The sequence below is a fragment of the Fulmarus glacialis genome, unplaced genomic scaffold, assembly GCF_000690835.1.
Source record: "Fulmarus glacialis isolate BGI_N327 unplaced genomic scaffold, ASM69083v1 scaffold31568, whole genome shotgun sequence".
NCBI classification, from domain to species: Eukaryota; Metazoa; Chordata; class Aves; order Procellariiformes; family Procellariidae; genus Fulmarus; species Fulmarus glacialis.
Window position 1 is genome coordinate 1 of NW_009226944.1, and position 16,169 is coordinate 16,169.

The 16,169-nt window shown below is 39.2% G+C and overlaps 1 protein-coding gene across 1 annotated transcript in view; it reads right to left on the reverse strand.

The window, feature by feature from the left end:
* Positions 1-4,422: 4,422 nt before the first annotated feature.
* LOC104080557 (protein unc-79 homolog) overlaps positions 4,423-16,169 on the reverse strand; it is a gene marked incomplete at its 3' end in the record, with an annotated part of 81,045 nt that continues 69,298 nt past the window's right edge. Inside the window, 7 exon segments of the mRNA XM_009582978.1 lie at positions 4,423-4,533; positions 5,134-5,202; positions 6,999-7,172; positions 8,097-8,182; positions 8,269-8,381; positions 10,312-10,350; positions 14,267-14,407. Of these exon segments, the coding sequence (XP_009581273.1) occupies positions 4,423-4,533; positions 5,134-5,202; positions 6,999-7,172; positions 8,097-8,182; positions 8,269-8,381; positions 10,312-10,350; positions 14,267-14,407 (733 nt within the window).

Consider the following 16,169-nt stretch of genomic DNA (forward strand, 5'->3'; position numbering starts at 1 on the left):
ATTAACTCTACCCCAGCCAAAACAAGCACGCTCCCATAGCACCCACATACCTTTTAATGAAAACAGATTTTAAATATCAGCCCCAGATTTGGGAGAAGGTGACAAAACAACAGAATGGTTAGTCTTTCATGGACGTTATGATGCCAGCCTATGAATCAAGAGACCTTACTTCAAGTTCCTAGTTTGATCTTCAATTACATGGAGTGTGCAGACAGATAACACATTTAACTGATGGAATGGGCCCCAAACTGCAGTGGTCTGACTACATTGCTGCAGTCTAGGCAGCTAAACTCACAGGAAGTCAACACTCCAAAATCAATTACAAAAAAAAAAAAAGTATCATTCCCTTATGGGAGTGGCAAACACTGGATCAGTTCAGCTGTATTATGAAACCATTACTTGAGGGGACAAGTACCCAAAAGTCACATATGCCACATGCATGAGTGGTGCTCTGATAAGAATAATACAATATAAGAATACCCAGGAGAGGTCAGACCAGAACAAATGTCCTTAGTATCTTATCTCCAACAAGGCCATAAGCAGATGCAAAAGGAAGAATAAAAACAAGGCAAGCATGTATAATTCCCACTACTACTCTCCTAGCCACCAACTATTTTCAGCTCAGGGAATCTCTGAGCTCAGTGTGGTTTCTGTATAATCCATAACAGTGGATTTCTCTTCCACGTTTGTGTCCATTGACCTCTTGGACCCATGTCAACTTTTAGCACCCACAGTACTTGGCAAAGAGTCACACACTGTTGAAAAACCATTTCCCTTTACTTGCTTTGATACTGGTTCCTACAAACTTAATATGTTCTTGTACTGGAAAGGCATGAAATTATCCATCCCTGTCTGGGTCACTTGTGACCTTACAGACCTCTCTCACATTCCCATCAATTGTTGCTTTTTCAGACTGAAGAGCCCCAACTTAGTTGCTCTGTATGTGGAACTCATCCCACTGTTTGATCGTTCTTGTTACCGTTACTTTCTCCAATTCTACTGTATTCTATTGGGAATGGGGAACCAGAACGGTGCACAATACTCAAGGTGCAAATAGACCCTGATAACTTGCTAGAATTCACCAGCAAGAGTGACCCTTCCCACCGTCATATGCCTTCACAGTCTTGAGACACATACATAATGGAGTGCCATGCTCAGACAGTTGACAGTTACATCCCCCAGAACACTGGACAGAAGTTCCTATCAGTAACCCAGTACAGTAGCCTGCACAAACTGCAAAAGGAGAGGTAAAATTCTTTCAAAAGCATTCAGCTATTTTACAGACTAACACTTATGCTACACAGGGTATCATTGGGCCATAATAAATTGCTTTGTCAGAACACTGGGAAGGAAGCACAGGCTTCATGAATTCCAGCTTTCCTTGGCCCTATGGATAATACAACAGTGAGCTACCTCCTTCTCAAACAAGTCTCCTATCTCACAGTCTAAACTCTTAATGTTTGGTAAGCACATACAGTGCAGAGAGATGAAGCAAAACCAAGAAAAATGTTTTTTGACATCTGATCTCTTGCTTCCTGCACTGTAAATGAGGAGTGATGACACTGAAGTCAATAGCCCAGAGTACCCCTCCTATCGAAGTCTACATATTCCTATCATTCTGATGGTGATAAATATGTATAAACATGGTTTATACATACTTTAAGAACTTTATATTCTGCAACAGAGCTGTAAGTGGGTATTAGTTCCATGAGAATAATGCCCAGGGGAGTCACATGTGTAAACCCAACCCGGTACCAAAGAGTCAACAATATAACCCCTTAGGCTCTGTTCAGCCAAATTAACCCTCTAGAATGTCCATACATCTCTATAAAAAAATGCCTTGCAACCTTCAAATGGTGACTTGCCAGAGGTCTATACGTAGAATGTGAAACTACTGAGGTTTGTTTCTAGCAGTATCTCAGGGCCCAAACTTAGTAATAAGAATAGTAAATTTGGTCTTTAATGGAGTGGTATGCTATCCTCCAAGTAAGCCAATATAAAGCAAAATTCTTTATTTTATCTCTGTTGCTACTACAGTAATTACAAATACTGAAGATCGGCCACTTCAAGATTCTTTAAAAAAATTCAGTAGCAAAATCATGTACAATTCAGAGGCATCCTGCATTTATTTAATAAGGGTCAACAGAATGACAGCAAAAGGCTAAGTTTAGGTTCAAGCTTCTGCAACTATAAGAGATAAGAAAGCCAAAACCTGTCCATTTAGGACCATAAGATACTTGAAAGGAAAACTAAAGATAAGAAGATTACAATCCACAGAAGAGATGTTACTCTCCACTGAGACTTCCAAAGGCACTGAAAAAAAATCAAATTGCTGACCTGGAACAGAAACTCAGACAAGGAAGTATCAGATTGGCATGAGTCTTCAGGCTCCAAGACAAGAGAAACTGAGATATTCCTGCCACAGGGTATTAGGAAAATGTTGGAGATAAAAAAAGATTTGGAGTGTTTGTACAGCACTGACTTCTACAAAATCTATGTCAGACTGGCTTGGTCTTTGAAAAGACAAGAATCCTCCATAGTTTAGATGAAAGTTGTTGTTTTGTTCCAGCCAGCACATTCAAATTTGCAAAACAAGTAATTAAATCTGAATAGTTTCAATGTTCACAAATTATATTCCTTCTGGAATTCACTTCTCTGTGGTATTCTATCACAAAAACCACTCTTGCTTGGCTACAGTGATTTCCACTGTAGAGAAACACAGACGTCACAACTGACTTGTTTTTCTCTAACGGCAGTCATTAATTTGATATTTCTAATGCAAAACCATGGTAAGCTTTCAGAAATAACAAAGATAATGTAGTGTGGAGTTCCACTAAACTAAGCATTTTGTGGCTATAAATTGCAGGAGACCATTCACTAATGATTCCATTTCTGGGTCACCAGGTTGCATTAAACTGAATCAAGAAGGAGATTTTACTAAGCGCTATAATCCAAGCTTCCTGTGTGCAATTAAGTACTCAATGTATTAATAGAACATTGAACCAGGAAGCATGCAAGAAAAGCATAGGGTTTTTTAATACCATGGTTTTAATAAAATTTTCTTGAAATAACCGAAACTGCGGAGCATGAGGGGAGTGAAACATTTCCTGTATTTCACAATTCGCTTGAGCAGGCATACATGAAATAGTCTTATCAGATGCAAAAGGAATGTCGTTGCTTCAGTTTTAAATGGGGCTTTTTTTGTTTCAATGAAAAAAACCCACTGTTGGACTTTAAGTTAACATCTTTCTCACTTTGTCTGGCCCAAAGCCTTAACTATAGATCTAACTCAAATTACTTCCAAAAACTGGAGAGCCTCTTCTGTATTCAGGATTTTTTTTCTTTTATAAACTCTTCTCTTTCAAATGAGACAAAAAAGGTAGTATTTGCTTGCTGTAATTAAACATTCTGTTAGTTTCTATTTAATGCTTCAAACCAGTGAAAGTTTTTCTTGTTTTCTTGTGGTGCAATTTTTCTGTGAGAGTGTCATTGTTTTTATCATTTCTTCTTCACTGTTTGCCCAGTGACATTTTAAGTCTTATCAAGACTGAAGCAACATGTGTTCCAATTGTACATTATCAATATAGAAAATCATGTAGCTACTTATGAGAGAATGTTTCCTGAGGATTAATTACTGTTTTGACAAACGTATCGAGGATGGAAAACTGCGCACATAGTGGCTGAAGCAACATTTTTGCTCAGTACCTTAACAATCTACAAAATGGACCATATAGGGCCTTAGTAAAAGGGTTGATTGGTTTTTGTGGATTTTGTTCAATTTCTCACCAATAGCTACAAAAAAGAACTTGAGTAATAAGTGAGTGTTATTTGTACACCATAGCTTTCATCCAGGAATCTTAAAAACTTCTTAAAGAGAACTTTTGTTCTCTTTTCTACACAGCTTACAGCTAGGCACACCAAAGTGAGACACCTAATACAGAATGAAACAGGATCTAAGCTGCGAAGCTCCTAACTTGGAGTCTTCCATTTTACTTCGCTATCTGTTGCCTCCCCTCACAGCTGTGCTCTCAAAAGGCACTATCAGGAATATTTAAGTTTTTACTGCACAAGGTATGTGGCTAAACTTGTGCACAGATATGACTGTACAGGCATTTTAAGTCATGCATGAATACCAGATATATCTCTACAAGGGAAAAAAATTTCCAAGTCATGAAATCACACCAAGATACTTTTCTGAGCAATGTTTTCAGCAGGTTCCCTTTATCTGTGTCTATACTGTGAATGTGAAACTCAGTATTATTAAAAGGCACTGAATCATGATCACTACTTGATTAGCCAAACTACATTAAAATTGTTGACATGTCTGAAACTTGACACTGATTTCATCTTTACTCACAAACATACTACTTGAGGGAAGTAGGACTTTGTCTGTCCTATTTTTAGTTGTCCCTTCATTGTTACCTTAGTGAAGGCTCGGTAGCACAAACCACACAGTTCTACCAGGTAGGCCAGAGTGAAGACAGCATTCTGAATTACAAAGCTTAGTAATTTTGAAAAAGGCTCCAGAAGACTCTGCAATGACATGATTTAGAGAAATCAATAACTGGTTGCTCAGCAAAACAAAAAGCATTCCAACTCTGAAACGCCTGAATGGAACAGCATTATTTTTAGCTCAGAGGCCCATCTTGCTGGGATTTACACTGTTTTGGTCAAATGGCTATCTATCTAGCATTTGTTTTCACGCTTGTATGGGAAATTAGAAGCAAAAAATTAGAAAACTTTCACCTCTGACACAGTGCGTATGAGATATATGAGATTCTGTAGCGTTTATGCAGGAAAACTTCACTGACCTCAGTGGAATTGTGCTGCAGAACTTCTAAGGAAGTTCATTACTATTTTTTTTTTTTTTTAAGAAAAAAAAAGAGGAGGAGAAAAAAGAGAACATTGAATCTTTAAGAAGATACACATTCACACCCACACAGGAATGTAATCCTACCCACACTTTACTGTAACCTAGATTCCAAAGCTCTTATCGTTCTCCAAAGAGTATCGGACTGCACAATTTTATGCTTATATATAATACTTTCCTAGCTAGGGGATAAGAACACATTCATAGAATAGTGCAGGCTGGCTAAATCTGAGGCAAGAAAGTTTTGTCTTCTTGGAACTTACCCTGGTGGCACTAGTGGTAGGTATCTTCAACAAGCAAATCATGATTCTCAAACTAGAATCTAAAGAACACTGTGAACATATTTGAAGGCAGGAAAGAAAAAAAAAAAAGAAAACAGAGTTAGTACCTTTCTGTGCACATCTTGCTTTTAGTGGTGGCAGCTATGAGTAAGTTATAGGTGAAGTCTGAAAAATGATCCCTGATGATTCATCTTTACTTACTTTGCCTAAACTGGCTTACTCCTGAACACACAATCATACCCCTTCAGTGGTAACATACCACAGCAGGGGCCTTGAGATGAGAAAATTTCACTAAAGGGCTAGTTTAGAAAAGTTAACTTTACCCTTTTTATGACAAAAATTTCCTAGAAATAGATTTCCACGGTAATAAAAAGGGCTTGGGAGGAAAAAAGAAAAAAAAAGAGTGGGTTAGCAGGAGGCACACACTATCTACCTCATGTTATATTTCTGTGGTTGCCCTGGGCTATGACATTTTCCCCCACACCCCAAGACAGGGCTGCAACTCACACCCCATAACATCAGAATGCGCCCTGGCAATAGCTGCTCCAGAGGTCCCTCTAAAGTTGTTCCTTATGGTGTAATTGATTTTTCTTCTGCATAAATCACACAGGTTGCAGCAGTGAATCGGACTTTTCAGGGTCTATCCATTCTCTTGCCTCATCCCTGCTGCAAACATCTAGAACAGCAAAGAGTCATTTATGACCCTAGAGGAAGGAACAGGAGATGGAAAGTTCGGGAGCAAGCAATTGTTTTACTTGTATCACAATGGTACCTCCCATGAATAAAAGGAAATCAGAGTAAACACTCCACCTAAGTGTTCTGTGAATGGCAGATATGCAGTTGGAACTATTAAGATCCAATTAATTTATTTTTATTTATTTCAATTAGACAAGACGCAATAGGTTGGGGTGGCTAGTACGCAAAGAGAATGATTATTGCCCGTTTGGTTTAGTAAGTGCTGCAGGATAGTGCCTCAATTCACCGAAACCTAAAGAGGTTTCAAGATCTGACTAGTGCATAATAGCGCCAAGGAATTTAATATCATTCATGTAATTTGGTGGTGACACCCAATTTAAAAGACAACGTTACAATTCACAAAGTTACATTTTGGATCCCTCAGCTCATACTGAGCAACACTGTTTTGCACAGAAGAAATTACCACTGGGCTTATTCATGCCATAGGAAATAAAGTCAGAATAAGGGCATCAGAATCCCATGTTTATTGGAAAGACTCAGGAAGGTTTTACTGTGTTTACTGAAAAGACATCTGGAAATGCACACACCAGGAGATAAGATCCCTCTTGTATGTCCTCTGAGCACTCAGAAATCAGAGCTCAAAGCTTCTAGATTCAGTTTCTGCAACTATATTCTGATTACAGCCAGAACTACAACCTGCTCAGCCAAACAAGCTAGGCTCAATTACCAGTAGTCTCAGTTCTCTCTGCCTGTCTGACTATTGTGTACTTTTAGCAAATTAATTAGGTGGTGCTGCTCTTGAGAGTTTTATTTTAACAGTTAAAACCAGATGGATTTCTATTGCCAAAATGCCGATTGTCTCAAATGCAGTATTCTAATCTGACAAAGACAGAGCATGGAAAGTGTAGAGGAAAAAAGCCAACAAAGAGATGAAAAGCACTCTGGTCAGAGTTGTTATTGTTACCCACAGAAAATACAATTAAAGGCATGGATCAGACATACAATAAATCCAGTCCTCTGGAAACATTAGTTGAAACATCAGAAAATATTCACAACCACCCGCTCTGATTTCTCATCCACAGCTTTCCCACTGCTCCAGTACATCCTAACCAATGGCGATGTAGCTCGTTTCAGGTGTCCATACATCATACCTTAAGTGGCAAAACACAAGGGAGTTTAGTAAGGAAGGTCTGAAACTGATTACTAATTGTGGTCCAGAGGTTACTGGGCGAATCCATCGGCAAGGCTTCCATAAAGGTAGCAATATTTTCCAAACAGCGTAGCATTGCACCCCCTGCTGGTAAATTCTTTTTGTTGTTTAAGCCCTGGGAAACAAAACGAGAACTGTAAACAAATGTACACATGCAGAAGTGGTCCCTTAAACAGTATTTGGAAATGCTGACGTTAATTTGTTCAGACCAAATACTACTTACCTCTTCTATAATGCTAATGATAAAACGTTGTGCAGGGAATTTGAACTGTGTATGTGACAGTTAAGTCTAGTTCAATTACTAAAGTACTAACCAAAAGATTTTGAGCCAAAATGTTATAAGCAGGGTCCTAACTCATAACCTGCTTAGACTGGCATGGTAGTAAAAAAAGCAGAACTTGTAAAGTATTCACCAGTGGATTGCCCATGTTCTCCTTGGGACAGTTTTAAACAAGATATGTTCATTAATGTTCAGTAGACCATGTATGCTTTTTTGCCTTGGGTACTAGGGTCAGGCCTGGAAAGACATAAGCAGTTTTAAATTGACATCAAAATCTTTGTATGAAGCAACTGCCATGTTCTTGGAAGAGCAGGACACATGCAAGTGAATAGTGCTAGTGGAAGGATAAAAGTTACAGTAGAAACAAGCCAAGCACACAGAGGGCAGTCAGTGAAAGGCAGGCAATAAATCTTCAGACTCCTTAGAGAAACTGGCAGCAGATACAGGAGAGACGGAGAACTGAGAAGTATGAGCAGAAATGTTCCTGAAAACCAGAAACAGTGCTGGGGGAAGGGATGTCCCACACTACCAATGTAGGACAGCTCCAGGAGCTGGTCTGAGGGGAAAAAAAAGAGAAGCTATCAGTGAGAGCAAAACCCAGAAGGAAAATGGTGAGGACAACCTAATCCTGCTTCCAGGGAGGACAAAACAAAATTGGTGATGCAAATTTGAACTCTTAATGAATGAGGAGAAATGATCCAATATGCCTGATAATGCTAATAAAACTAGCACGATTAACAGAGCTGATTGCCAACATACCTCTAACAGCTGGCTCAGAGCAGCAATGGAACTCAGCTCACTGAAGTCCATAAGAGACGTGGCCAAGGTCCGTAAAAAACTTCCATCTGAAATTCGAATTACATTTTTACACTGACTGTCCATATAGAGGTAACTGAAATGGTGAGAAATGCACTCAGGTACCGCACATTACCTTTAATATTGCTCTGGAAGAGCTGGGGGAAGATGCCATTGGGAGCCAGCTGATGGAACACACAACGGAGGAACTGCTTGGCCACACCTGCAGCATTTCCAGGGATCATCATGCTGAAATGAAAGGAAGGAAAAGGAAGAAGAAAGAAATTGCATTGCAGATGAAACAGTTCTCAAAGCTGACTACATGGAGAAAATAAAGATGATCCTATTCTTTTTAATTATGGAGGTGTTCAGTTACGAGAGAGACAGTCAAAAGCAGAACTGTCCTGATCCCAAAAAAAAAGATTTTATTACTTCAGCTCGACTACGCAGAGCTGAAAAAGTTATGTACACATTCCTAAAGTATTTAAGTCTTAATAAATTGTTGCATTTTTACTCATTCTCCACATAGTTTTATTTGTGAGTCATCTGAGTTTGAAATATAATCCTGTTCTCACCTTGTGTATTTCAGTGATACAGGATGAGATTCTTGGCTTTATCATAAAACACATGAACAACGGGTAAACACACACATTATAATATCATAGAATCATAGAACAGTTTGGATTGGAAGGGACTTTTAAAGGTAATCTAGTCCATCCCCCCCCGCAATGAGCAGGGACATCTTCAACTAGATCAGGTTGCTCAGAGCCCTGTCCAACCTGACCTTGAATGTTCCCAGGGATGGGGCATCTACCATCTCTCTGGGCAACCCGTTACAGCGTTTCACCACCCTCACTGTAAAAAATGTCTTCCTTATATCTAGTTTGAATCTATCCTCTTTTAGTTTAAAACCATTCCCCCTTGTGCTCTCGCAACAGGCCCTGCTAAAAAGTTTGTCCCCATCTTTCTTATAAGCCCCCTTTAAGTACTGAAAGGCTGCAACAAGGTCTCCCCGGAGCCTTCTCTTCTCCAGGCTGAACAACCTCAATTCTCTCAGCCTTTCTTCACAGGAGAGGCGTTCCATCCCCCAGATCTCCAAGAGGTCCATGTCTTTTCTGTGCTGAGGGCTCCAGAGCTGGACGCAGTACTCCAGGTGGGGTCTCACCAGCGCAGAGTAGAGGGGCAGAATCACCTCCCTCAGCTTGCTGGCTATGTTTCTTCTGATGCAGCGCAGGATACAGTTGGCCTTCTGGGTTGCGAGCACACACTGTCGGCTCATGTCCAGCTTTTCATACCCCCAAGGCCTTCTCAGCAGGGCTGCTCTCAATCCCTTCCTCCCCCCGGCTGTATTGATACCCGCGGGTGCGATACCGGGGGTTGCCCCGACCCAGGTGCAGGACCTTGCACTTGGCCTTGTTGAACCTCATGAGGTTCACACAGGTCCACTTCTTGAGCTTATCCAGGTCCCTCTGGATGGCACCCCGTCCCTCAGGCATGTCGACCGCACCACTCAGCTTGGTGTCATCTGCAAACCTGCTGAGGGTGCACTCGATCCTACTGTATGTCATTGATGAAGATATTAAACAGTACCGGTCCGACCAATACGGACCCAATACGGCAAAATAATAATTTGCCTTTTGCAGTTTCCTTCAAGAGATGAGTACTTCCTAATCATTCATAAAACGAATGGTTTAATTTAAAAAGCTAAAGTATTATCTATTTACTCACAAACTGCACATCTTAACATTTTTTACAGCTTCTCAAAATGAATTTATCCTATTCAGCATCTGATTTACATAATGAGACATCATTACCAGGGGTTCTCCATGGCCAAGGATGATTCACTTGATTGAATGTATGGAGATAGTTTATCAAGACAAATACTGAACACAGAACAAGCTAGAAAAAGCTGCACTGAAAATTGTGGAAACCAGAAGGCATCTTTAAATTATGTCTGAATCTGAGTTTTTTCAAGTTCAATACATATGAATATGGGTTCCTGTTCATCTTCAAAAGACATGAGATATTTGAAACAAGTGGAAAAGGACAGGTTTTTCCTCTTACTCACAAACCTTAAATAAATTATTTAAAAGTTAAATTTAGTTCATTTCAGGGCCAGGGAGAATGATGCTTTAGATTAATTGTTTCATTTTTGTCAAGGTATCCTTTGCTACCATACCTTTCTGCTTGATTAGAAAAACTGGTACTTGATGCCAACCTGGAATAAAAATAAAAAATTAAGTGAAGCTCATATGCTTTTTTTGTGTTTCATTTCTAAGTAAGCCAATAAAATATCTTTTTTTTTTAAATAATAAACAAGAATTTTAGAGAACATTTAAAATGTCACCAGAAAGGTCTTCTAAAGAGCACTTAAATTTAGTCAAATCACGTTTGCACAACATATAAACTCTATTCAGTCTTGCAGTCTCACAAATACTTAGCAGCTCTAAAGACAATTCTACTTGCTTCCCTGTACTAGCATGAAGACAATGAAGTAAAGCTATTGCCTCACATGCACATCATGGAAAATTACTAACCTAGAGATCTGGAGGGAAAAAAAGTTTGCCAGAAGCTGCCTACTGACTGAATTGTTTCTGATTAACACAGCAACATAGACTAAGCCAAAATTCTCTACTTGGCAGTCTGAAGTGAGGCTTCTAGTTCCAGATTTTGGCACCTAAGTAACTGGCCTAATTTCAGAAACACTAAGTACCTATGAGCTCTCACAAAGTCAGATGAGAAATACTGGGTTCTCAAAAATCAGGTCATTTATTTTAGTACCTAAATATAGGCTTTGAAGCCAAATATGGGCATTCAATGATGAAAATACTGAACACAATCTTAAAGCAAAATCATGCACTTCAATATCCAGGACATGTAAACGAATAGAATCAGGGCTTATAATATCAAAGCAACACACCTTTAATACTAAAAGCCACTAAAAAGCAATTATAAAGATGTACACTGGAAGCATCTCTTACATACAAAATACCATGCAATTTTTACTTTCATCTGCTGCGCATCAGTGTTTCAGCTGGTGTAAGTTGATATGTCTAAATGGAAAGTTCATAGAGCTATGGTAATTTACATCTCATGATGATCTGGCCTTCAATGTTTATCTTTGATTCACGATCCTTTTAGGCTGGATTCAGCTGTTGCTCAATCCTCTGTCAGCCTCTGTTCTGTAGACAGTTTCCTCACTAGTCACCACTGCAAAATCCAAAAAGGATCCTAAGGCAGCTCAGTCGAATTTATCAGTGTAAACCAAAACGGATGGTGATTTTCATTAATGATGCATGGCAAGCTGGGAACACAGCATACTTTCAACAGTGCAATAATCTCAGGCTGGATGGTACAGGGCATTGAAGATTATATTCTCTTTAGTTGTCCCAGCATAAATCAGAAAAACTCATTAGAGCCCCTGACTCCACTGTTGTTAAGGGGAGTCCGCACTAAAATACAACATATTAATTCTGCTGTGCAAAGCTAATTCTGGGTGAAAACAGGTCTGAAGTCACCTTCAAGCAATAAAGACCTTGATTCTGGAATAACTGTAGCATCTGCTTACATTAAAGCACATGACGATTTCTGCAGAATGCAATGAGACTAATCACAGGTGTAATGGACATTACGCTTATTTTCAAAAATCTACTAAAGCATAAAATATTTCTTCTAAAAGAAATCAAAGTTCTCTCCTTTTGAATGCAATAATGCAAGTGTGGTTTTTATGATAAACAAAACATTTGGTTTCTAACTTTGGAAAAACTTCATGAGACATGAACTACACTAAACACTTGGGAACATGTGGAACTTTTTGAGATTTACAGCTTGTATGTATTTATCATTGCTACTCTAAATATTTTGTTGCACAAAGGCCATGAACCCCCATCATTACCTCCACTTTGCAGACCACAAAGCAGAACAGCAAATGGACAGTAGACAGTAAATGTACATGTTAAGAACAGAAGTTAAGCTCAAAGCTCCTCACTAACTCAAGAGCCTAAATGCCATTTTCAAACAGGGCTTTGATGTTTGGAAACCTAAATCACACTGGAAATCAATGAAATAAGAATCGACAAGTCAAAATCTTGATTCAGGAACTCGAGCATAAAGTTAAGTGCATGCCAGTCTTATAAAAATGTCAATCTCTAATTGTCAGTAACTTGAACCCAGAACTTTTTCTCTTCTGAAAATCCCATGCCTATGTGTACCTGTGGGTACCCAAATAACTTTTGAAAATCTTTCTGTGTCTTGTTTAGGAAATCCAGGGTCTTTCAGAATACCTAACTCCTTATTTCCTCTTCTAAGCATGAAAGTAGTAGTTCCTTTTCTAGGAATAAAAATGCAAGAAGTCTAATTCATTCTCACCTCTGCTGTCAGATGAGTATTTGGAGGTAATGATATGGCACTGCTTCATGAAAGACAGAAACTTAGGTTAAATACATGAGGCACCGGAATGCCTCTCTGCTTGTATATGCTACTTATTTTGCATGTATTCAAAGTAATTCCTTTGTGGGGAGCCTCTTACTGGACCTAGAATTTGTCAGAAGTGACAGCCAGTAGGAACAACACAGGGCATTTACCAGGAATACCCCATGTTGCATGCCATCTGCTGCTCTAAAACAGTCAGCTATCTCACTCCAAAGATGCAGTATTTCTTCCTCAAAGCACAGAAAAAGGTAGCCCACTCGGCCCTCATCCCTTGATAATTTATCTTCCAAATGATTTACTCTGTGTGGCTATAGTACTGCTGTATTTATAAGAATCACACAGAACGGATAGTATCTGTCTAGATTAGAAACTTTGCCTGCATCAGAGTTCATTAGCAGTGACAGCAGGGAACTGCAGCCTTGCAATTAATGGAAATGGAAGATTTGAATAGCTGCTGTGTTTAAATGGAATTGGGAGAGGCAGGGCTGTGAAGAGCCATGCCCCTGCAGAAGTCACAGTCAAGCAATTTTAACTTCAGTCAGTGAAAAGAACACGGAAAAGGAGAGCTGCGCATCATTTCTGCACTTCTAGTGCTGCTCAGAAGTTTATTCTGAAACACCCCCAACGCGTCCCTCCCACCTCTTAGGCAGGAAGTTGTGGAAGTAGCCGAGGCAGCAACAACAAACAATACAATAGTAATGGTGCATTTCAATTATTCCAGCACACTGGGTAATAGACACCAAATGTTTAAGACCTTATCAGAGACATCTCATGCAGCAGCTGGCTAGGAAGCCCTCATAAGGAGATGCAACTCTTTACTTAGTCTTAATTAGCATACAAAATATGGTTGAAAAGCCTGAAGAGCTTCAGGTATGCTAATGAATGATCATACCTATGAGTCAACAGTTCTCCAGGAGCAACAAAATTCAGAAAAGCTGACCAAACTTGTGCATAACTTCTAAAGCAGGAAACTACATAAAAGTGAAAAATTCCGTCAAAGCAGCAAAAAGGCATAGCCAAGAGAATTCAGTCTTTACAACAAGCGCAGAAGTTGTTAAGAACATTACATTGGAAGCACAGGGCCAAGGTACCCCACTTGTTAAGAACAACTTCAAGAGAGCAGAAGGAAAGGTGAGGGAGGTTATTAGAAAAAAGAAGGTTTCTTTTAAAAACCTGAAGTCATGTCTCAAATGAAAGCAGAAAAGAGCATAAATTCTGACAAACCCAATGTAAAAACCACACGAAGGCAGGCCAAAAAACAGTTCAAGGAGCAACTAGCAGAAGGAATAAAAACTAACAGTAAATTTTTCTTCAAATAAAACGGGATCAAGAAGCACACCAGAGAGTATGCTGCATCAATTACTGTTCAGGTAATCAACAGCGCACTCAAGGAAGATAAGGGTACTGCAGAAAAACTGAATTAATTCTTTACATCACCGCTTACAGTGGGACAAGCTGGGGAGATTCCCGAGCTGGAACCTCCCTTTGGAGACATCAAAGGAGCTGCCCAAAATTGAAGTGACAGTGGAAAAATTTACATAAGAAATTGATAAAATGATGAGTAACAAAGAAGTGGACAGGACCAGATGTTATTCACTTAAGAGTTCTGAAATATATAACTTCATATAGTGAGTTTATATAAACCCAATTCCAGGCACAAAATTCTTCCAGCCATATAGGAGAGAGGACAGTCCTGAATTTACCTTCCTACAGACTGCATGATGTCCAACAGCAAAGGAGCAGCCAAGTCCGGACTAAGGTGAATGAAGGTTGAGAGCACAACTATGGCCAGGCCTAGTGTTTCTTCATCATATTCTTCAAGAATAGCCCCACAGTCATGGCACCTGCAAAGAACAGTTTTAAAAACTGACATTAACAAATTGAAAGCAAAGTATTACTATATATACATATGTGTATAATTATGTCTTTTTAAAGTACTATTATTTAGTACATTCTATTCAAAATTTATTTAGAGAGATAATGTAATTGTGATCTTTCTATAATTAATAACAGTCCATGGCTTTCAAACATAAATAAAGCTTCTCACTAGCTGCACTGGCTGTTTTTTCACTGAAATGAAAGAGGGCCACAAGGCAGGCCTTGTTTTGGGTCCTTCATTGGTAATTGTTAGCTAATTCCCTCACTCTATATTAGACTGCTTCAGTTTGTACTATCCAAGAGAAATCTGCAGCAGTGAAGACTAGCCTTCAGCAATGTGAACACCAGCCAGTTCGTGCGACTTGGGCTCAGGCGATGGCTGAAGTCCCTGGCACTCTTCTATTTAGCAGCATAGACACAAACAATGACACTCATAAATGATCTTAAAGAGATGGAACAATTTCACATTGTCCTTCCTGTCAGTCATGAATTATGAATAACAAATTATACAATTAGGAAACAATGATCCGATTGGTTCCCACAGCAGTTATAGCTATTAAGAAAGAAATGAAAGGACCTCTCAGGGGCACAGAACCTTAGATTTCAGAGAAGTCTCCTTTCCCAGGGCAGATTTGCTGCTGAGTCCTTCCTGAAATGCTCAAAGATAACTGATGAAGTTCTGAAAGGGCTCCATAATGACTAATTATAAAGGGGATGTCAGATTTAGGGGAGATGAGACAGGCTTTCACAACCTATGAAAAAGGCAAACCAATGTGGGAAACTGGCTTATCTCAGCCCAGTAGGAAGGCTTGCTTAATTTGATCAATCAGTTGCTAATGACTCCAACAAACTGTGATATTTTAACTTAATGGAATTGTACAGGCAATTTTCTTGCCTTTGTTACTGAACAGAAAGAAAATATGCCAACAAAGTCATGAAAGTCAAGCTCAGCTCAAGGTCTGTATAGGTGGTGCTAGAGTTTTGGTAAAATGGCCAAATAAAGTGCCAAAGATAAGCCTAACTTTTGGGATGCTTCATTTTGTCACACTAAAAGGTCCACTTCCAGTCACAGCCTGCACAATGGCCCTGTCTTCCTCCAGTGATCATCCTAGCATGTCTGTCTACTGGATTGAGCGCAGAAGCACAAGCAAGAACTTATGGTTTCTCTTGCCAGTTTTTGACCAAATCAATGCATGGCTCCCTGCTGACTGCTTTACTTCTCCATTAAATGAGTACACTTATGTTTAACACTTGCTTTAGAGGCATTTTAACCAACCAGTTAAGGTTTGCATAAGCTTTCAGGATCAGTGAGTATCAGCATTAAAAATGCTATGTTGGTATGTTGGTAACTGTTGATGTGTAATCACATGTAATCTATTTCAACAGAAACCCAAAGGAATTTTAAAAGAGAGGTTTGGGGTTTTTTTTTTCCCTATGGCAAAAGTGGTTTCTGATGGATCACAAGGAACCCTTGATTTAAAATAGGATGGAAAGTGTTTCCCCTGTCCTCTGTGCACACACAATACCCTGAGTCATCATTTCGCCTGTGCAAACTCACACAGATTCCACTGAATTAAAAGCACATCTTGCTGGCAGTGTTTAGAAAATGTTTACCTTCGGGTAAAAAAATGAATTAAAAAACTTAGCATAGAGATAAATGATAGAATAGATACTATATTTCCATAAAGTATATCCATACTTTACTTGACCTATTTGAAGTTCAACTAG